General features: G+C 43.6%; 1 protein-coding gene across 1 annotated transcript in view; it reads left to right on the forward strand.

The window, feature by feature from the left end:
- LOC138296504 (CD109 antigen-like) overlaps positions 1 to 19,071 on the forward strand; it is a 363,929-nt gene extending 344,858 nt beyond the window's left edge. Inside the window, exons 32-33 of the mRNA XM_069235675.1 lie at positions 11,305 to 11,407; positions 17,457 to 19,071. Coding sequence (XP_069091776.1) covers positions 11,305 to 11,407; positions 17,457 to 17,680 — 327 coding nt within the window. The 3' untranslated portion in view covers positions 17,681 to 19,071. The remainder of the gene's footprint in view (positions 1 to 11,304; positions 11,408 to 17,456) is intronic.
- The last annotated feature ends 4,138 nt before the right edge of the window (positions 19,072 to 23,209 follow it).

The raw sequence follows: 23,209 nt of genomic DNA on the forward strand, positions 1-23,209 counted from the left end.
ACATCCCAAATTGAGGCAGTGGGACTTGTTTTGTTGCTTATTCCAGTAGATGGGAAAACCACAGAATATACAGAACCTGAGGGAGGGTGTTGAGGACTTACTAGATAACAAATCATTGGAGATTTAAACTGGTCCCAAACCCTCATAAATCTGATGTTGGAAAAGATGGATGCCACCAACAGAAATTAACTCCCCGCATTCACAACAAACAGATTGAGAGGAATCAAAGACTTCCTGACAGAACCGACCTGAACCAGATTATAGAGACCTTGGTGAAGGCTAAAGATAACTCCAAATTGACTTTAAAGGGAGACTATAGTACAAGTGATATGACCTGAAAATCTCTTTGCCCCTAACAGTCTTCTCCGGTGTAGGCTAACTATTACCATTTATCAAAAAGATTCTCTCGAAGTATACAGACTTACCTCTATAGCATAAGTATGTATGTTTACTGTGATAACACCCACTGAAATATAAACCACACAGATACACATGTTGGCATTCACTTGTTTCTAGACACCCCTTATTTCCTTGTTATTCTGTTTGGTACTTTTTGGGCACACCTTATGTCCTTGCTCTGCTGCTTTGTGCTTTTTGGACTCTCTTTATATCCATGCTATGCTGTTATGCTATTATAGTATTACCCTCACAGAGCACATATCGAATCAGATTCCTGATGCTAGTTTTGGACACCTACAGACGACAAAGGAATAGACTATTAAATGGAAACTCTCCAAATGTGGAGACTACTACTTTATAATACACCCTCAACCTTTTTTCTGCCCTCATATTAATATTTGCATTCTGTCTTTATGACATGGAACTGACTATCGTTCTCTTACCTGGTGACTTCTTATAAATGCATGCTCCCTGTTGACTTACCTGTTGACTTCTTACAAATACTTGCCCATTTATGGTGCTAAACTGCATTTCAGAAGATGGTTCCTAGTTCAAATCTAATAGTATTTGAGCGTACTTGCTCACTCCCAGATCATTTCATTCCCTTCAGACTCTCTGATACCTTATTTCTATGGAGGGGATTTCCCTAAATTGTCAGATCATTTGACTGCCTATTCTATTCAGTGTCCCACCCCCCCAAAAAAGTTATTTCTGTCCAATCTTCATCCTAGACACATCAACAGTAGAGGCATTGTATCCTTATCCCACTGACTGGTCTACTCATATTACCACCTGCTTCCTCAATTATTCAATTTAGATGTCCACATTAGTGCCAAGCCACATCATGCTTTCCCATATCCTTCAGTCTCCCCTTCAGATGGCTCATCCTTTGATTCAAATACATGATGTTCATTCTCCAGCACAGATACGGACACCTGTCACTTGGCCTTCTATGTTGCATTAGGCTGTCAGTCAATCAATCAATCAGTCAATAAATATGCATTTGTATAGCGCATGTTATCACTCCACTGGGATTCTGGGTACTGTGCCTAGTTGAAGAGCCAGGTCTTATTTTCCTTGAAGTCCGTCAGTGAGGTAGATTGTATTCAAATACATGATCTTCATTCTCCAGCACATATACAGACAGCTGTCACTTGGCCTTCTTTGTTGCATTGGGCTGTAAGTCAATCAATCAATCAATCAATAAATATGCATTTGTATAGCACATGCTATCACTCCACAGGGATTCTGGGTGCTGTGCCTAGTTGAAGAGCCAGGTATTAAGCTTCTCCCTGAAGTCCGTCGGTGAGGTAGAGGTCCAGAGGTGGGGTGGCAGGTTGTTGCAGGCTCTTGCAGTGATGTATGAGAAAGCGTGGCTGCCACAGCTGCTACTACTTATGCAGGGGGTGTGGGCAAGGGCGAGAGAGGCGGAGCAGAGGTGTCTGGAGAGCTGATGGAACTTAAGATGTTGGTTAATGTAAGGGGGTCCGAGGTCGTGGAGGGCCTTGTTGGTGAGGGTGAGGGTCTTGAATTGGCATCTCTTCTTGATGGGAATCCAGTGGAGGCTCCTGAGGTGAGAGGTGGTGTGAGTGTGTCTGGGGAGGTCCAGCGCGAGTCAGGCTGCTGTGTTCTGAATGGTCTGCAGTCTTCTGAGTAGCTGGGTTGAGATGCCGACATAGAGGGAATTGCCCTGGTCGAAGTGGCTGGTGATGAGTGCTTGAGTGACGGTTTTCCTGGTTTTGGTGGTGATCCATTTGAAGATTCTGTGGAGCATGCAGAGGGTGTAGAAGAAGGAGGAGGCCACGGTGTTGACCTGGTGTTTCATGGTAGGTTGACTGTTGAGGACAGTCCCTAGGTTGTGTGCGTGGTCGGTAGGGGTAGGGCTGGGACCGAGTTGGGTTGGCCACCAGATTTTGTCCTAGGCGGAGGTGTTGCTCCCGAAGATGAGTACTTCAGTTTTGTCAGAGTTTAGCTTGAGGTGGTTGCCTCTCATCCAGTTGGATACATTGGTCATGGCATTGGAGAAGTTGGTATTGGTGTTTACTGGGTCATTAGTGAGGGAGAGGATAAGTTGTGTATCGTCGGCGTAGGAGATGATGCTGATGCCAAGTGACCTGCCCAAGCCTTGGCCTGTCCGTTATGCTTCTAACACTATTTTTATCCTTGCTTCCTCTAGCCCTCCTTCAGTTTACATGGCCACTTGCTCTACTGTAAGCCCCTCACCTTCTTACACTTTGATTCAGTGTTTTTGTTCAGGTGTGGTGCCCTTTCTTTCTCCAGCCTCTCTTCTGCACATCAGGCTACTGCACTCTGGTCATCCTTCCTCTCCACGCTGGTATCATTGACTCCAGGCAATACCACTAGTTGTGTGATGTGCCTGCTGTCCTTCTAACTTAACCTGACCTTCTTTTTTCCTCCTACGATGTGTCTTCTTCTTTCAAATTCTTTTTAGGCAGCATTTTCCCATGCACCTCTTCTGGGCCAGTTGGACGTTTTCCTGCTCTGTTTGTTTAAATTCCTGGTCGCCCCCACCACCCCGCCCAACCTCCACTTGTCGGTTCTGTACAAATTTCTGTCTCATTTTATCATGGCAGCATTTCTGGCCCTCCTGCTCTCTCTTTCCTAGGATCTTGGAACACCTTTTGTCTACAGCACTTGGCATGCCACTGGAGTGGCCCATTCTGCCCCCTTGCATATCTGTCCCCAGTCTGCCTCTATACAACAATCTGCCTGGGGAGCTACAGGAATCACTGCAGCAGGGGTCCCAGTAAATGGCTACCGGTTTCCTGGGCACTGGCTGAGGAGGAGCTTTTCCTTCTGCACATGCCCATGATGACATGCACCAAAGCTGTGTCTCTCACACATACACACTCATGGCATTGTCTACCTGCCTACTACTGTATATTCCAGGCAGACAGGGTGTACCCTGTCTTCTGGTCGGAGCTCTGCTTGTGCCCCATTGGAACATTTCTGATCTAAAATCCTCAACCAAATAACTCTAGTTTTAAACACAGTTGCAGATGCTATTCTGTTTATTACACTTTCTATGAGAGTTAGCATCCCATCAGAATTTGTTTAAAAATTAAAATGGCATTGGAATTGGAAATCATGGCTTGTGGTTTGTAAAACATTCTAAAACATCTTAAGAATACCTTGTTCAATAAACCTAAGCGCAACCTAGAGAAGAATTGTGGAGTAAGATGGAAATTAAATCGGACCCTCTGGTTACAGGATACTGAATCAGTAAATTGCGAATTTCGGTGCTTATAGGAGTTTGCATACATTTCTGGGTAAGGCAGGTAGAAGTCTGGTTCATTTGAGTAAGATGAAGGGTTGAGGTGCATAACCACAAATAAAACTCCCTTCTGAGAGCTGGTTTATTTAGTGAATGCAATTGATCAATTATTCTGGGATACTTTTTTTATAAATTGTACACGGCAAAGGAAGAGTGAAAGCAAGAGTCTAGGTGGTTCCTGTGAAATTTACCACTAAAATTATTTGTAAGTGTTTAAATGGAAGTATTAGAGAAATCATACAAAATAATGCACTCTGCATCAAATGCACTATAAAGATCCTCAGGCCACAATGGAATACCATCAGCACTGTTCACGGATGGAAGGGGGAATGGAATTGTGTGTATTGAGGATATCCAAGGACTGTGGGGACAAACTCAACCTCACCAACAATTTAAGAGGTACACTAGATATGATCAAATTTAATGGGAAGCTAATCTTTGATTAGGGTTGATCTCCCTAATCAAAGAAGAGGTCAAAGTATTTACAAAAATCTGAACCATCAGGTGCTATAAAGATCAGCCCTGGCTTACATTATTTACAATTTTACCTAATTAATCAAACACGCATTATCTACTGATGTTCCAACATATGCTTGCAATGACGGCTTTAAAGATATCTCTGACAGTTTTACCATGCAATGGCGCAAACACTGTTTATCCTGTAGTTTGAAAATATACGTGTTAGTTTCTGGAGAAAATGTGTCTAGGCCAGACGTCTCTAAAAGTGTGAAAGTCGCCTATTAACAAACAGGTTGAAATAATTCAGTGGAGCGTTTTTCAAGGTCCTTATGTTGAAGGGATATCCGGCAGAGATTTCACAGCTCCATGTTGGGGAGGAAGGCACAGAAAAAACAGACTCTGTGTCTGTGTGTAAAAGGCTGCTTTATTGGAACAGGTGCACTTACAAATAATCCCCCTCGGCCTTTGCCTTACAAAACTAAAGCCTCACTAGACATCAATTTTACCTAAGCACCGTCCTCCCCCTCCCCTACCCCACCTCCCCCCTCCCTGTCAAATTCTCCTGCCACCCCTCTCGTGTATTGTGTATCTACCTCTGAATCCTGGCCGTTCGTTACCATCCCGAGCCTGTCAATCCTCCCTCCTGCCCGTCGCGACCTGCTGCTGTATCCCCCCTTTACTATCCCAACTTGCCCCTCACTTCTGCCCATCCGCACGCGTTTAGTTGGCTGCAAACTGTAATCACCGCCAGAGCCCCTGTTCCCAGCGACAACCCCAATACAAAAAACCCCCGAGATGCACACCTGCTCCAATCCAGCGCCCCCCACAACAACAGCAACACAAACCAAAGAGACCCCACGAATAAAAACCCCTGAAAAGACCGAAAGACAACGAGGGAGGGGTGGGAGGGAAAAATTACCCGCTCTGACCACTGGACTGGCCACCGTGTCACCTAGGACAAAATGGTGGCCGGTCATAAAATGGAGCCCCCTTTTTAAACCCCCCGCCCAAGAAGCCCAAAAGGAGCCCAACACACAGCCCACGTAGCCCGGGCTGTACCACCCCCCCAAAGACCACGGGGGGTAGACCTCATTCTTCGGCTGGTCCCCCCCGGGACCCCATTGGGGAAGAAGGCACAGAAAAACCAGACTCCGTGTCTGTGTGTAAAAGGCCGCTTTATTGGAACAGGTGCACTTACAAATAATCCCCCTCGGCCTTTGCCTTACAAAACTAAAGCCTCACTAAACATCAATTTTACCTAAGCACCGTCCTCCCCCCTCCCCTCCCCCCACCTCCCCCCTCCATGTTAAATTCTCTTGCCACCCCTCTCGAGTATTGTGTATCTACCTCTGAATCCTGGCCGTTCGTTACCATCCCGCCACCAGAAAAGCCGACTAGGCTTTTCTTCCCCCCCCGCTACGCCTGGGGGTCCCCCACCTATCTACTTACTTAACACGAAACAACGCCTTCAGGAAGTCCTTCAACTCTAATAAGTAGAGCTCCATTCCCACGAATGACAGGTGAACCCCATCATCCATAAAGAATTCCACATCCTCAAAATGTATGTCTCTATGCTCCAAAAACGAAATGCCGTTATCCAAGAAGAAAAGCCGCAGCTCCTTATTCAACTTCCTTCTTGCCCTTTCCACTGCCCCTGGTTTCCTTGCCCCCCTCCAAACCCGCCGCGGAACAAAACCCGTCACAACGATATGGCAACCCCTCCACTGGGACTTAATAGACACCAAATCCCTCTTCATTGACTTCAAAACGTCCAAACCTGTCTTCTTGACCATATCATTCTCCCCCACGTGCAAACACAGAACATCTAGGCAAGGCCCCACCCCCTTTATCACCGACAACCGTGCAATCACTTCCTCCCACTGCATACCACCCTTACCAAACCATCGAACTTGAAAACAATGTAAATCAAACCCCAAATTCCCCCCCAATGCAGTTCGCTGAGCTTGGCGATGCGCCCACTTCACGAAAGAATGACCAACTATCTATATGCGGACGAAATCATCTTCCGGGCCCGCCACTACACCTGGAAAAGAAAATTGACAGTTAGAGCGCGCACACCGCTACGCTTCCTCGCCCTCGAACGTACCTCTTGAAGCAATCAGAACTCCACCTGCCCAAGGACATAATGGCCTCCCTCGACCAACCCTGCAACCCTGCTTCCGTCGCTACGCCAATGCGAAAGGAGTGAGTTCCAAAAAGGTTAGGGTCCTCGCCTACTACAGACAGCCCTTTCCGTAGCACCGCCAACAGTTGCGCAGCTGTTACCTTACTGCCATCCCTATGCTGGAAAACCAACTCTGCCCCCAGTTCAGACTGCCGACGCAAACGCAGCCCCAGGGCGAGAGGGCAAATGCCAGCCACCGGATACTTCTTCAACCAGACTACTACGCCCGCTGCTCTCTGATCAGTTTTAGAGCTGCCTACGCGGACCAATAAACCATTCGGCCCCAGCCGCACATCCTCCCAGCAGATGCCCACCTTCCTTGTAGTACCCAACAACTCTGAGACTAAATCGACGTTACTCACAGTACGGCCCGCGGGCTGCCAGCGGCCCCACGGACCTACCTTGGCGGCCCGCGAGTGAGTGGTGGATGAATCTTCAGCTTCCATTTTCTGCCCGGCGTCAGCGCGGAAGACGTCTGAGCATTTATTTTTTCACGTCTTCACACTTACTCTAAACCATGCCCTCGATTACCAAATCCGAATGCTTCTCTCAAGAAACTGTTTGCTGGTGAAAAGGAGAGTCTTGTGGCTGTAATAAATAGACTATACAGTTTAGATACCCATTTTCAGTTATTGGATGATAGTAGCTGTGCCAAAAGCTATATTCGGGTGGTTCTTGAGGAAACATCAGGAATGAAGGCTTAGCAGCTAATTTAATTAAACATAATCAGCTAAAGTAATTAAAATATCTAGGAGGTAGTGGTAGCATTCGATGTATACTGTTCGAACAATATAAATTCAACCTCTAGAAACAGGTGCCCAAGCTGGGTGGTCTCTCTGATCCACAGCGATGTCTGTATTAGTATTTATAAGGGTGAGCAGTTTTTAGTTTAGGTAGCAGGCGAAAATATGCTGTACCAAGGTCATGTTGTGTTAAATAACCCAATAACATAAAATAAATAACATTAAAAAGCTTATACAAGAACAGTATTGCACGTCCAAGGTTGTGACAAAGGGACACTCATGCATCTAGGATTTGCTTGTGGACCACGAGCTGCATCTCAGTTCACAAATCTTTTTCAGCACCCACCAACAAAGTCCTCACCATCTCCTGCCCTCACCCAGGACTGGTCTAGTCCATGTGTGGTGCCTGGCAGCTCTACGCTTGGCTGAGTTGAGGCCGAGTTTAGGCCTTTCACTGCATGTTGTGCTGGTCCCCAAGATATCCCTAAAACTTGGTCTGACTCTTACACACATTCGCATAGGCTGGGGTTCAGCTATGATTAGTGTAGCAGGTGCAGCAACACCAGAGACACTGGTGTGAAAGCCCTACTATTTATGTGTTCCAATCTCACACTGGATCCCTAGGGGTCCATTTTGCTGGCTGTCAATAGGGACCAGGCAGACTTCCTACTCAACACTCCATAGGCCCTCCGCAGTTTAATAAGCACCATTGGTACTCTCAGTAAAAATGAAATACTTGGAATGAAAAAAAATATATATTTAACAGGAACAGTTGTCCCCAAAATGCCTTAGTTTAATCTAAAAAGCCAAAAATAGCAGTTGACTCGATATGTTACTTTGAAAAACCTGTAAACAGTTCACCTCTGCCTTCTTCCCAGAAAGAGCAGCTGCAGGCACTTGTGGCCGATGCTAGGAACCAAAGTAGTGGACTCAGTAAGGGGAACAGTGGTCAAACTCTAACAGAAACGGTGATTTGCTGTCTGCTGCTGCCTTAACCAGTTGGCAGAATCAGGTCTTGTGTACTTTCAACGTTCTCTGCAATAAGCTCTTGAAATTATGGCGCTGGAAAGCGAGGTCAGCAGTGAATTGCATTGCCTTTTGCACGTGATATGCAAACATTTAATTTGCATTCCAGATATAAAATGCATGCTGTTATCTCGAATTTACGGCTTGACAGGCAAGGGATGCCTCAGGAACAACAAAGTGAACCGGGCAGGGAGGCACGGTAGCACTCCTGGCACCACATTACATCTGCCAGTGCAGTACTAAGATGTTGTTAACATATTTAGTAAGTTTACCTTGTAGATCTAATTGACACCTTAAGAAATTAAAAGATTATGTTCATCAAAGTTTGACTGGATTTCATTGGCTCCATTTAGTCTCTCTTTCCTTCGGCTGTCTTTAGAAGTTAGACCAAATACTGAAGTGAAAAAGACTTCAACAATATTAGATTCCATGGCATTTGTGTCCATCAGGGTGACAGGAGCAAGCAGTCTATCCGCGCCAGATATCACTAATTGCTAAATATAGCCCCTCTAAGCCCCGCCCCTCTAAGCCCCGCCCCCCGCTGTAACTTCAGTGCGGCCCTCGGCCGCAAACCATGCTGCAATTTTGGCCCCCGAGAAAAAGTTTGTGAGTACCCATGCCCTAAATCCACCAAAAAACATCCAAGACATGAGAGTCGTAAAGAGCAATGCCTCCCCGTTAGAATAGCATATTCCAGGCAGTGACCGAACCACCTCCTTCAAAAGGGCCAACGACAGGGGGCTCCTTTTCTTGCTTACCGTTCCTTTTTCTCGTGCCCAACCCTCCAGTATCCGCTGGCCCAATTCCCCCCGCAGTCGGTTGATAACCCCACAAGCACTTACCCATGAACCCCAACGCCGCCTGCGATAGTAACGCGCGACTGACCTTTCTCAATCAATGACAATATGAATTGTACCACGTCCTCAATCACCTCCTCCTTCCGCGACCTCATGCGTGCCCCGACCATCTAAATTCCTCCCACGCTTGTAGATATGCCCGACGAGTAGAAGGGGCCAGAGACTGGATTACCAGTTGAAGCATCCTCTCGTGCCTATGGTCCAAAGCGACTCGGGCATCACCGTCCTGTACAAAGCTGTGCCCGTGACCAACCCATGGAAGCTGTCCCACTGTGAACGAGACAAAGCATCGGCAATGTCATTGTCCACACCTGGAACATGTCTCGCCCGAAACGCAATATCAAGTTTCAAACACTGCAACACAAAAGCCCCGAGAAGACACAGGACCTGTGCATCACGTGCCGACTGCCTGTTTACCAACTGGACAACCACCATATTGTCCACTCTAAACAAACCTTCTTATGCTGCAATTCCCTTCCCCACAAGCACACTGCGACGACAAGCGGAAAAAACTCCAAAAAGGCGATGCTCTTCCCTCCCCGCTTCCACGCCTCTGGCCACGACTCCGCACACCATCTCCCCTGCCAAAACAGTCCGAATCTCGTCGCTCCCGCCGCGTCTGAATAGATTTGAACCTCCCATTCCCACTCCTGCCAGACCCTCAAAGGGATTCCATTGAAGGTCTCCAAAAAAATCAACCACATCCGAAGGTCCTCCCGAATGCCAAATCTTGAGCCGCACATGATGATGTGGCAAACGCGTACCCGAGAGAGCAAGCGCCAATCGCCTACAAAAAGTCCTCCCCGCCCGAACTATTCTACATGCAAAGTTAAGATGTCCCAACAAAACCTGTATCTCCTGCACCGTGACCTTTTCCTTCCCCAACATCTGCCTCGTCCTGTGTAGCATATCCAGTTTTTTGTCCTGCGGCAGCCGAGCCATCCCCGCCACTGTATCCAACTCGATGCCAAGGACCCCATTTTCTTAGGAGACCAGCCACTTTACATGGACCACCTCCTCCTTCATTTGGTAGTCTGCAGTTCTCAATTAATAGCCTTTTCAATTAGTACGCTTTGAAAAGTGTCATCTTGCTGTGATGTTAACAAGCCAGAATGCGGGAGAAGATTTGGTCACGTGGAAAATTATACACTGCTCATTATCTCCTCTGTGGGTGAATGCACGTAAGTACAAATTCGGGTTATGTCGATTTAGATATGTGAATACATTTGAGTATCTGGCTCAATAAAATTACTTTTAGTTTGGGACATTGTCTTTGCATTGTTTGTCTAATCACTCTTCGTGTCACCATTGATTGATTTTCCTATGTGTGAGGTATATTGAATGAATCATGTTTTATCACGTCATTTAATACATTTATGCAGCTTTTTAAAGTACATATTTACTTTTGCACTTGTTTCCCTTTGAGATAATCTGCAAAGACAGATCAATTAGAAAGTTGTTCATTATTTCATATGGAGCACAGTCAGTTCACAAAAATATCCCCTCACTACTTCCGTTGTACTACTTCGTCCCCTCGTCATAAAATAAAGTAAATCACTGGGTTGGTATCAATTGTATTTTTTTACCTTTGCCTCACAATCTTCTAGATTTTACAGCCTTCGTGGAACACTTGATTATTTTCTTCTATCAAAGGTGATTGCTTCTGTTTATGCACTTTTGTAAAGGCATTTGAAGATTGTGTAGTTAACAATGCTACTGCTAAATTCAAGCCCAAACCGTTTTCGATGCAATACTTAGGTGGGCAAGTTCATGCAGATGGTATGTGGGTGCCCTGTGTTTGTACGTTACTGAGCACAGATCTATCACATCCTGGGGAAGGTGATAGGGCAACCCAAGATGAGAAATCCCAATATTGCATTGCTAGGGATAATAGATGATTGAAGACGACTTAGGAGCATGCAAATTCTGGTAGGACTAGGTCTGCTTGTGGCAGAATGGGATATAGTAAAACACTGGAGGTCAGACATAGCTCTCCCGAATGATGAGTGGCTCAGAGGAATGAACTGCTGCGCCAGGGCAAAAGAAAGAATGTGTAAGGGGCCAGCCTGTTCTCAAAGAAGCACAGTGATATTTGAGGATGGAGCCCTTTCAGGGTGTGGAACAAGTCAACCACCATGGACAGTAGCAAGCAAAGTTACAGAAATCCTGTCTGAATGTCAGTTATATTACACACACTCTCAATAATGTCAAGGATATAGTACTGCCGGCAAGTTGTAATGTTCTCTTTTTGTTTTTTGTTTTTAAACAAATAAAAAGATTTAAAACAATGTTTAAAGAATCAACGTTACTGTTACTATTGATGCTCTCTTGTTATTACAGATCAGTGGGACACCAGTTTGTGTGGGAGTTCCAATGCTTCGTGATGCCAAAGTATCAAGTTCCCGAGAGGCTATGATTTCAATCGTGGATTATTATAAACCAAGTAAGTTTAAGAGGCTTTTGTGAGTGTTTAAAGGGAAGCCAGCATATGTTACTTTACTTATGTTGACACGTTCATTCCTCATAGTGTTGGATCACTCCCTATGTATATTGCTATACAAATGAATGCTAATATTGTTTGCAATCTGTGAAAATAGACTACAGTTGTAGATGGATGACTATGAATAGCTGGAACATTCTTCATCAAGGGGTTCTGAGTGACATCAAAGAATCAGAAAGAAAGCTCGGGTTTCCATGACATCACACAGTACGAGGGATTTTGGCTTTCCAAATTTGTTAGCACTGATGCACTTAATCAATTTTCCTAAAATGTACATTCCACTCTAATAACGTTCCTGGAGTAGCAGAACATGGAAAAGAGCAGAAGGCACATCGCCTATCCACCTCATCACCATGATCGCCTCCCATCAGTAGCCACATCTTGAGGCACTGCACCAAGCCACATCGCACATATATTTTTGCCACTTTGACTCCAGATCAGCCTATTTCTATTCGGCCGATCTGACCCCAGGGGGGTCAGAAACCACTTAGGCACCAGGGATTGGTGTGTGTGTATGTGTGTGTTTTATTTGGGGGGCGGCCCCTTGGGAAAGGGTCGCTCCCCATGGGGGCACATTACTGTTGGCCATATCTGCCCCCCCAGGGGGGCATATCAGCCTATTATTGGAAGGCACATCTGCCCCCAAGGGGGGCAGTAAGCCCACCAGAGAACAAGGAAGATTTTTTTTTTCAAAATAAGAGGGTGTGGGTATGGCCATATACCCCCACCCCAAATAAATGGGGCCAAAGTTGTTTTGCCCACCAGTGGACAGATTGGGCATTTACCCCCGAGCCACACCCCGGGGGGGGGGGGGGGGGCAGAAAGCATACTAGATGCCAGGGAATTAAAAAAAAGAAAATTGTGTGGTCGTGGCTACCAACCAGTATGGGCATGGTTATGTCCCCCACCCCAACTGAAGGGGGTAACAGTCTTTTCAGCTCCCCCAGCACACATCTTATCCCAGGGCAAACAAGAAGACATTTGATTTTTTGGGGTTTTGGTTTTACATTTGGGCCAGGAAAGCTTGACAAACTCTCAAAATCGTCCCACTTTGAATGGTGAGGGATGCACTTTTTGGACCTTGGGACTCTGCCATGTAGAAAAATCCACAAGACCTAGACACATCTGAAAACTAAACATCTGGGTATGTCCACATGCACCCGCAGCATTTTCTTACCCACAATTCCCTGCAAACCTCCAGCTTTGGAGGAAATCACACGTTTTTCCCACATTTTTTAGATTGAACCTTCGGAATCTGCAGGAATCTACAAAATTTCGACCACCCAGCATTGTCTCATCTATACCTATAAAAATTCGACCCCACTTGTCAGCCTAAAAATGTTTTTTTTCTCAAACTGCCGTTTTGGACCCGCTTAGTTCCCCCTCAATTTTGATATGTTTTTGGCTCTTCCCTGTCACAGGCACTTGGCCCACCTAAACAAGAGAGATATCATTTTTACCAGAGACTGAGGGGAACGTTGGGTGGTAGGACATTTGTCCCGGTGCGGTGATCCCACAAAGAAATGTGGGAAAATTGAGATTTTGTTTTAGCTAAAATTGAGGTTTGCTGAGGATTCTGGGTAAAAAAACACTGGGGGATCCACGCAAGTCACACCTCCCTGGACTCCCTCGGGTGTCTAGTTTTCAGAAATGTCTGGGTTTGGTGGGTTCCCCTAGATGGCTGCTGATCCCAGGACCAAAAACGCAGGTGCCCCACCCCCCAAAAACCGGTAGTTTTGTATTTGATCATTTTGATGTGTCCAGATACTGTTTTGGGGCATTTCCTTTCGCAGGCACTAGGCCTACCCACACAAGTGAGGTACCATTTTTATCAGGAGACTTGGAGGAATGCTGGGTGGAAGGAAATTTGTGACTCCTCTCAGAGGAGAGCCCTACAAGTCACCCCATCTTAGATTACCCTAGGTGTCTAGTTTTCAGAAATACACAGGTTTGGTAGGTTTCCTTAGGTGCCAGCTGAGCTAGAAGCCAAAATCCACAGCTAGGCACTTTCCATAAAACAGCTCTGTTTTCTATGGGAAAATGTGATGTGTCCACATTGTGTTTTGAGGCATTTTCTGTCACGGTCCCTAGGCCTACCCACACAAGCGAGGCACCATTTGTATCGGGAGACTTGGGGGAATGCTGGGTGGAAGGACATTTGTGGCTCCTCTCAGATTCCAGAACTTTCTGTCACCAAAATGTGAGGAAAAATTAGTTTTTTTGGCCAAATGTTGTGGTTTGCAAAGGATTCTGGGTAGCAGAACCTGGTGATAGCCCCACAAGTCACCCCATCCTGGATTCCCCTAGGTGTTTAGTTTTCAGAAATGCACAGGTTTGGCAGGTTTCCCTATGTGCCGGCTGAGCTAGAGGCCTCAATCTACAGCTAGGCACTATGCACAAAACATGTCAGATTTCAATGTAAAAATGTGATGTGTCCATGTTGCGTTTCCTGTCACAGGTATTAGTCTTACCCATGCAAGTGAGGTACCATTGTATCGCGAGACTTGGGCGAAAACAGAATAGCAAAACAAGTGTTGTTGCCCCTTACCTTTCTCTACATTATTTCCTTCCAAATGTAAGACGCTGTGTAAAAAAGACGTCTCTGTGAGAAATGCGCTGTAAATCACATGCTAGTATGGGCACCCTGGATTTCAGAGATGTGCAAATAACCACTGCTTCTCAACACCTTATCTTGTTCCCATTTTGGAAATAGAAAGGTTTCCTTCATACCTATTTTTCAGTCTTTATATTTAGCCAAATGAATTGCTGTATACCCGGTAAGAATGAAAACCCACTGCAAGGTGCCGCTCGTTTATTGTCTCTGGGTACCTAGAGTTCTTGATGAATCTACAATGCCTATATATCCCTGCAACCAGAAGAGTTCAGCAGACGTAACAGTATATTGCTGTAAAAAATCTGACATTGCAGGAAAAAGTTACAGAGTAAAACGTTGAGACAAATGACTGTTTTTTTGCCTCAAGTTCAATATTTTTTTTATTTCAGCTGTTCTATTCTGTAGGAAACTCTTGTAGGATCTACACAAATGACCCTTTGCTGAATTCAAAATGTTGTCTACTTTTCAGAAGTGTTTAGCTCCCTGGGATCCAACATTGGTTCACACCAATTTCTGTCACTAACTGGAAGGAGGCTGAAAGCACAAAAAATAGTAAAAATGGGGTTTGTCCCAGTAAAATGGCAAAATTGTGTTGAAAAATGTGTTTTTCTGATTAAACTCTGCCTGTTCCTGAAAGCTGGGAAGATGGTGATTTTAGCACTGCAAACCCTTTGTTGATGCCATTTTCAGGGAAAAACCACAAGCCTTCTTCTGCGGCCCTTTCTTCCCATTCCTTTTTAAAACTACGAACTTTTTGCTGTATTTTGGCTAATTTCTTGGTCTCCTTCAGGTGAACCCACAAACTCTGGGTACCTCTAGAATCCCTAGGATGTTGTAAAAAAAGGATGCAAACTTGGCGTGGCAGTGGAGGGGTTAAAGGAGCCTGTTTTTCTAACCCTTTGTCAAGAACTAGATTAAAGGAGCAGACCACCTCATCCACACCATATCTTAACATAGGCTGAATTTGTTTGCACATTTCAGTTAACATTAAGTACGTGATAAGATGCCATGGTCATGTTGAGCTTATCAACCTGTTGGTCTTACATTGCTCAATGGGAGTTGACAGGGAGAAATGGACTAAGAAATAACAAACCATTGAAGGGGGTTTGCCATCACCAGTGAGGGTGCTAGAGAAAATGAGATCCAGCCGTGCCCTAGTTTATGGGTGGGTTGAACCATGCTGTTGCACCCACTATTTTCTCTGCCTCTTTATAATTGGAGTCATCAACATGAAGATTACAGTCACCAAGCACTGCAAAGTTTGAGTAGTGCAAGTAAAATGGAGCTACTGATTTAGTGAGTGATTCCACAACATTGGAAGAACACGTGGGTGGGTGGTAGATCAATGCTCTAAAGAGGGCGAAATTGTCAACTCTTTAACAGGAGAAATGAGCCACTAAGCCTGAGTCAGTTCTTTTAATTTTTTTAAAAGTGCAGTGGAATTTTGAGTGGTAAATGACTGCCAATCTACCGCCTTTGCCATTGTCATGGTCCAAATGTGAGGTCAAATGACCCTCCACAGCGGCTAGAGCCAAGTCCCGTCCTGATTTAAAAACATATCCTAAACATTGTTATTCAAAAGGCCCCAAATATTGCACTTATGTATAGGTAGGGATCATTCATTCATTAGACAGTGCCTTAACTCACTACTCCCCTTTTGTTTAACCTGCGTATCTCACTTGGGCAAACATTCCCTGATTTCTCTCCCAGTATAAAATTTAGAATCTTGACCTGGCTGAAGCATAAATCGAAATGCAACACAACTAAAAGTATTGCAGTTATCACCCTAATTAAAGAAGTGAGTGCAACACTTGTGCTTCTGTCTTGTCATTAGGGCTTCTTTATGATACCCAATTCTCACCTCACTCAGAAGGGACATCGGCAGTATGGCTGGCGCTAGTCATGATCCGGCAGAGGATGGACGTAGATGGGCTTGCCTTTGACATTTGTTTGTTGTGTGTCTGCGCAGCTGCCAACATTAAATGGTTGTGGGAGTACAATTATTGATTAATCCTAATACTAATAGAGCTGTCCACAGCCTATGACCTGCTGACCACTACTCCCTACTTTTTAGACTTGATAAATGAGGAGAAGGAAATGTCCCCTCCTGACTAAGCAACTTCTCATCCAGAAGATTGCAGACCGTATTCCTGGCATCCTCCTGCTCAATGAATAACAAGTTCACAGGTTTGGGCCCTGAAGGCCCATTGTAGCCTCCCTATTCACATGCACATTACTGCACATGCCCTCAGCACCATTTATCATTGCTAATTTAGCATTATGAGAGTTTCTGAGATTGGGAAATTGCAATGTAGTAGTGCAAAAATAATTTTGATCAGATAGCTTTTGCATGAACTACACTCCCAATCCAACTTCAATGGGCCACTTTCATGTCAAAGACATGCCCATATGTGCAGAGTTCCACTGGACTCCTTTGTGGCCCATTGCTTCAAGGAAGACATACGCATGCCTTCCTTGTGCAGAAATTAGGTTACTCAATCTATATTTATGTTGAGGATACTCAGATCAATTTCAGTTTGTACAATACAGTGGGCTCAGCATCTGTATTGAAATCATGACTTCGGTGTGGCAATATATGGATGTACCAGCCTGTCTTGAAACGTAACTTAGGCAAGAGCAAAGAAATGATCATACAAAATGATCTTGACAGTTGTGCTAACCAGCTGTGATTAAGTCTTTCACAACGTCTCTTTTTGTGGTACAACTATGAGCAGCAGCCAAGTTTTTTTACTTGAACTGGCTTTCTCTTAGCGTCCCAAGAGTTCATACGGGTTATTTATTCTCTGTCAGTCTCCGCCACGATGGTCTTACTTTAAATTTACTGTAGAAAACCATTCTGGTACTATTCTTTTCTGGATTTAAATACTTGAGCATGTTTTCGCTAACCTTTTGACAATGCGCTATCTGCTATTTTACCATCTATAACTTTGCAAAAATTGTTCAGTTTAGCTACTAGCAATGTTCCTAATGACGTGTGTCCATTCGCCTGAAACAAGTGTTTGCACCTCTGAAGACATACTGCGTCTTAAAAATGTTTGGTAGTGCATTCTGTCTGAGCTTTTAACTTGTAAAATATTTGTTGCCTTCAGGATTTTTTGTTTTGTCTATTCAGTGCGTATTATTCACTCCTAGCTTCTTTTTCAGAGTTCAAAGACCTGTGTACTGTAGGCACCAGTATACAATGTTGTTGCAGTATATTTATCATAACCTAATAACATTTCTACCTTACTGTTGATGGACACGTTTTAAACATGTGGTTGCATGCGTAATTTGTGCGCCTAATTGCCTTGCGATTAATTGTTCATTTTCTGCACCTTGCTCTGGGCGCTTATATGTTTTACCACTTTTCTGTCACAGGAACCCAAGTAACAAGACTGTACTCTTCCAGTGTTATGAAATCCATATCATCGTGTACTTTTTGTGGGAAGGACTGCAGCTTATGTCTCCCAAACGTTACAACTTCTGGAGGTCACGGAGGCGGTGGCAACAGCAATGGAAACAATGCTGCTACGGCTGTTGTATTGCACTTCTCAGCCTACATGTTTTTCCTTGTTGCATCTTTGACACATCTATCTCTGTAGTCAACTTTACTAGTGAAAACTCTAGAACACTGTATCGCGTCGTTTGTAAATACGTGCAAAGCACCTGGGTCTTTAGCACATCTTGTAAAACCGCATCACAGATCCCTGAGCTTTGCTAGCGCATGTAGTGAGGATACAGATTATTTTGCGCATACTCCCGGTGATAGCCAGAGAATGTTCCTGACTATTGTTATGCCCTGATTGCTTTTTTACCCCTACACTAAAACTTACATTTATAACTTGCTGTTAAATACTGCCGCAATGCCCAACATCAGTAACTACTGTATTTAAAGGATTGACGGAATAGATGGGCAATAATTTTGGGTTAATTTGGTCACTGCTGGTAGATTGTGTATTTTTGCAACACCATCTTTTAGTTGCCGCTAATCCTTGTTGGTATTACTGAAAAATGGTTTACCAGAGTGGTAAAATGTAAAGCCACTATTTAAAATACAGTTTTGCTGCTCTACCACATAACCAGCATATGCCCAATGAAGTCTTTGATTGGTGGGTGTGGTCTGCATTTGCTCTTCTTGGACTGTACGATTGTGTTTTTCAAGCGAATCATTGCACAATGTTCTCGCGGCTCTAATGAGCTATCACTCATTAATGATATTTCAGAGCACTGTTCTCGAATTCTGTTTAATTCATGTATTTACAATTTGACAGTAAAAACAATTAAACTGGCTTCTAGATTTTTATATTCAATGAGCTTCATCTCTAGTAATATTATGCCCAACTAATAGTGTGCTTCCTTTGTTGTTAAATGGTTGCTACACAGTCTACAAAATAGGGATGCCCAAAAGAGGGTGAAAGTGGCAGGTCAGTCTCCTTTTCTGATTTATTTACCACGATGCAGGTATGGGCAGCTTAACACCAGGTCACGCCATAAATTGGAGCTCCCGCCAAATGCTTCCCTGAACATTGTTTCCATTAAATGTTCATGCTACGGGACAATCACAGATGGGTCCTGCGTGAAGTTTGTGACCTAGGCCACACAAGCTTCTGACAGGCCTGTCACAAATCATTCATATGAGTATAATGGTCCATATAAAATTGTTTTAAGCATATAGCTCAAAGCCCGAAGTATACATTTTTCAGACATTCCAAAAAACTAAAAATGTTAGAACTACTTGGAAAGCCGCCTACTTTTCTGAAGTGGATATGGGGGGACACATAAATCCATATTTATCTACAAATTTGCTGTGTAAATATACAGGTTTTACAAAGAACTTCTGTCTTTTACTAAGTTCTTCATATGTTTGGTTTAAATGTTCTTGCAGCATATTGCACAGTTCTAAAATATAGTGTTAAATTATTTAGAATGTTTGTCCTGCTCTTTGAATACTGCATAATTTACTATTTGTGATTAAAGTGAACATCTGATACAATGATGAAATCTTAAATTCGTTTTTTTTCAACTAACATAATGAATTAACGTGTTCCAATAAAATAATGAAAGGTTTTATTGAGTTGTGTAGTCTACAAATCCATTCAAACTATCCATCTTGTATTTTGATGGATGATCACAAAGGGTTGCATTATGTAGAGCTTTTGAAGGAGGATTTGGAGTATCCTCGCAGTAGAGTTCTGAATCCGTTGTAGTCTCTTCATAGTTGTTAAAGGTGATCTGTGGTACAGGCTATTGGCGTAATCGAGTTTACACAGAATAAGAGACATAGTAGCCTGGACCTTGTGTGGAAAACCCAGGTGGGGGAAGATGTGTTGATATGTGCTAATCAGTGTGAGATGTATATAAATGATCTCTGTCTAGAGTGGCTTGACTGACAGGAATGCGGCCTGAGTAATGGCTGATGCTTCAACTGTTTTATGAACAGTAGCAAGTGGAATAGGATGTGCTGCACTTTAGGAAGTTTGTTTTAGGTGGCTAGTGTCAAGCATTTGACTAATCATCCTTCTCTCGAGGATTATGTAGAGCTTTTGAAGGAGGATTTGGAGTATCCTCGCAGTAGAGTTCTGAATCCGTTGTAGTCTCTTCATAGTTGTTAAAGGTGATCTGTGGTACAGGCTATTGGCGTAATCGAGTTTACACAGAATAAGAGACATAGTAGCCTGGACCTTGTGTGGAAAACCCAGGTGGGGGAAGATGTGTCGATATGTGCTAATCAGTGTGAGATGTATATAAATGATCTCTGTCTAGAGTGGCTTGACTGACAGGAATGCGGCCTGAGTAATGGCTGATGCTTCAACTGTTTTATGAACAGTAGCAAGTGGAATAGGATGTGCTGCACTTTAGGAAGTTTGTTTTAGGTGGCTAGTGTCAAGCATTTGACTAATCATCCTTCTCTCGAGGATTTTAGAAGTGAGGTATTTAAAAACGGGTTTAGATGTTGGAACGCAACTTACGTTTTGGGCTACTTTGTTAGTTCAGTCCTTGATATAAAGTGTTGTTTCTCAGTACTTCTTTTTGTGTGATAGCGAGAAGCTTGAACGAGAAGTTAGAGTGGAATGTTGCTGTCCAAAAAGCACAACAATGGAATACATCCATCCTTTTCTACAAAAAAAAACTTTGCTCATGGAATGCGGTAGACGCCTGCATGTGTTGAAAACCTTAGCAGTGGTTGGTCTCCACAATTCATTATCAATACGAATATTAACACCAGTAACTTAGCAAAATGAAATGCACCAGATCTTAATTGAGAACCTGTGCTGGCCACACTAATGCAGGATTAGGCAGCGCAAAACCAAAGCAGCGTTCTTTATTATTTTACCATTTGCACCTAGGGCACATGACTCTAACACAACCCTATGTTGGATTTTCTTGAGGAAGTTTTACGGAGTAGTGCTGGTGTGGCTGTCTGTGAGTTTGTGTTGCCTGGAGGGAGAGGGAGCCCATTTTCTATGTTTACATTGGGGCCAACTGCAATCTTGCTAAGCCACTTATAGAACCGGTGGTTAATTTTTAAAAAGAAAAGTGCTGAGGTCCAAAGTTTTGCTCAGAAGCCTGCAGGCAGTGTTGTTATATGTCAGTGTGCCGAATACCAAGCCTGTGCAGTCTTGATTCTACCTCATGCTGATTTAACCCACCACCAGGCACTCCCTGCATCTTATTTTCACTCTTGCAGGTTCCTGCTTTCTCCCTTTATTGTTTTATTTTTTGTCTTTCCCTCCCTCCTTTTCCACTTGGGTATTTTTCACTCACTAGCACTAAGTTAAAGTCTGTTGAGACAAAAATAAACGCTGCTTCCCAAAAACAAACACCAGTGGGCACCAACTGCAATCACCGGCTCAAATTAAGCACTGGTTGGCACGCACTGAAGGCACTCATTCCTACTACATTTGTCATTTTTCATAATAAACATATGACACCTATGATATCTGAAATATTTTTCCCTTAGCCTTTATCATTGGCTTGCCACCATACCCAGCTCAGGCCTACTGAATTCTACATAAGCTTTCTCACCAGGCAAGCTGCAGGCATACATTTATAAAACTACAAATAAACAGAAAATTGTGGTTGGCAAAACAATCTTTAACCCCTCTTATCAAGGTAAACAAAAATTATCACAATGCAAATCCTTTACCCACAGGTTTTGTTCCAGAGTGAAACCAACACCAAAAGCCTTGCTTACTACAGTGATCTGTGAGAATACCTTGTAATCCAGTACCTGTCTATAGGCTTTTAGACATTTTAATAACTACTTACTCCTAAAAGTCTATTGGCTTCATGAAGTGAGTTTCACAATAAGTAAGTAAGTAATTGACAGCTTCTGACATAACATAGGTGGGGACAGAAAAGTCCTCTACATAGTAACAGATTTGCACCCCTGCCCTAAGTTCCCAACTGTATCGATGTCTGCACTCTTACCATTTAGCTGCTGAGCCCTTTTTGTCTATTTGGGGTAGTTCATTCTTAGGCCTTCATAACCTTTTGCCCACATAAGCTATCCACACCAAATATGCATCCTCTTTTTATGGCATCCTAGGGATTCTAAAGGTACCCAGAGTTTTTGGGTTCCCCTAGAGGAGACAAAGACATTAGCCAAAATACAGCAAATTTTTTGTTTTTTTCAGAAAAATGGGGAATAAGGGCTGCAGAAGAAAGCATGTGTTTGCGTTGCTAAAATCACCATCTTCCCAGCTTTTAGGAACAGGCAGACTTGAATCAGAAAACGAAATGTTTCAACACAAATTTGGCATTTTACTAGGACATACGCCATTTTTACTATTTTTTGTGCTTTCAGCCGCCTTCCAGTTATTGACAGAAATGGGTGTGAAACCAATGCTGTATCCAGGACAGCTAAACATTCCTGAAAAGTAGACAAAATTCTAAATTTAGCAAGGGGTCATTTGTGTAGATCCTTCAAGGTTTTCGTACAAAAAGTAACTGCTGAAATAAAAAAATATTTCTGTCCACAATTTCTTCTATAACTTTTTCCAGCTATGGCAGATTTTTGAAAGCAATATACCGTTATGTCTGCTGGTCCATTATGGTTGCTGGATAGACAGGGCTTGTAGGTTCATCAAGAACACTAGGTACCCAGAGCCAATAAATGAACTGCACCTTGCAATGGGTTTTCATTGTATTTCGGTTATACAGCAATTCATTTGGTGAAATATAAAGAGTGAAAAATAGGTATGAAGGAAACCTTTGTATTTCCAAAATGGGCAAAAGATAAGGTGTGTTATTTGCACATCTCTGAATACTGGGGTACCCATACTAGCATGTGAAGTACAGGGCATTTCTCAAATAGGCTTCTGTTTTACACACTGTCTTAGATTTGGAAGGAAAAAATGTAGAGAAAGACAAGGGGCAATAACACTTGTTCTTCTATTTTGTGTTCCGCCAAGTCTCCTGATAAAAATGTGACCTCACTTGTTTGGGTAGGCCTAGTGCCTGTGACAGGAAACGCAACATGGCCACATCACATTTTTACATTGAATTCTGACGTGTTTTTTGGAAAGTGCCTGGTTATGTATTTGGCCTGTAGCTCAGCCGGCACATAGAGAAACCTACCAAACCTGTGCACTTCTGAAAACTAGACACCTAGGGAAATCCAGGATGGGCTGACTTGTGGGGCTCTCACCAAGTTCTGTTACCCAGAATCCTTTGCCAACCTCAAAATTTGGCAAAACATCACGTTTCCCTCACATTTCGGTACTGCAAAGTTCTGGAATCTGAGAGGAGCCACAAATTTCCTTTCACCCAGCCCTCCCCCCTCATCTCCCGATAAAAAGGGTACCTCACTTTTGTTGGTAGGCCTAGTGCCTGCAACAGGAAATGCCCCAAAACACAATATGGACACATCACAATTTTCACAAAGAAAACTGAAATGTTTTTTTGCAAAGTGCCTAGCTGTGGATTTTGGCCTCTAGCTCAGTCGGCACCTAGGAAAACCTAACAAACCTGGACATTTCTGAAAACTAGACACCTAGGATAATCCAGGATGGGGTAACTTGTGGCGCTCTCACCAGTTTCTGTTACCCAGAATCCTTTGCAAACCTCAAAGTATGACCAAAAAAACATTTTTCCTCACATTTCGGTGATAGAAAGTTCTGGAATCTGAG

The sequence above is a fragment of the Pleurodeles waltl genome, chromosome 5, assembly GCF_031143425.1.
Source record: "Pleurodeles waltl isolate 20211129_DDA chromosome 5, aPleWal1.hap1.20221129, whole genome shotgun sequence".
NCBI lineage: Eukaryota > Metazoa > Chordata > Amphibia > Caudata > Salamandridae > Pleurodeles > Pleurodeles waltl.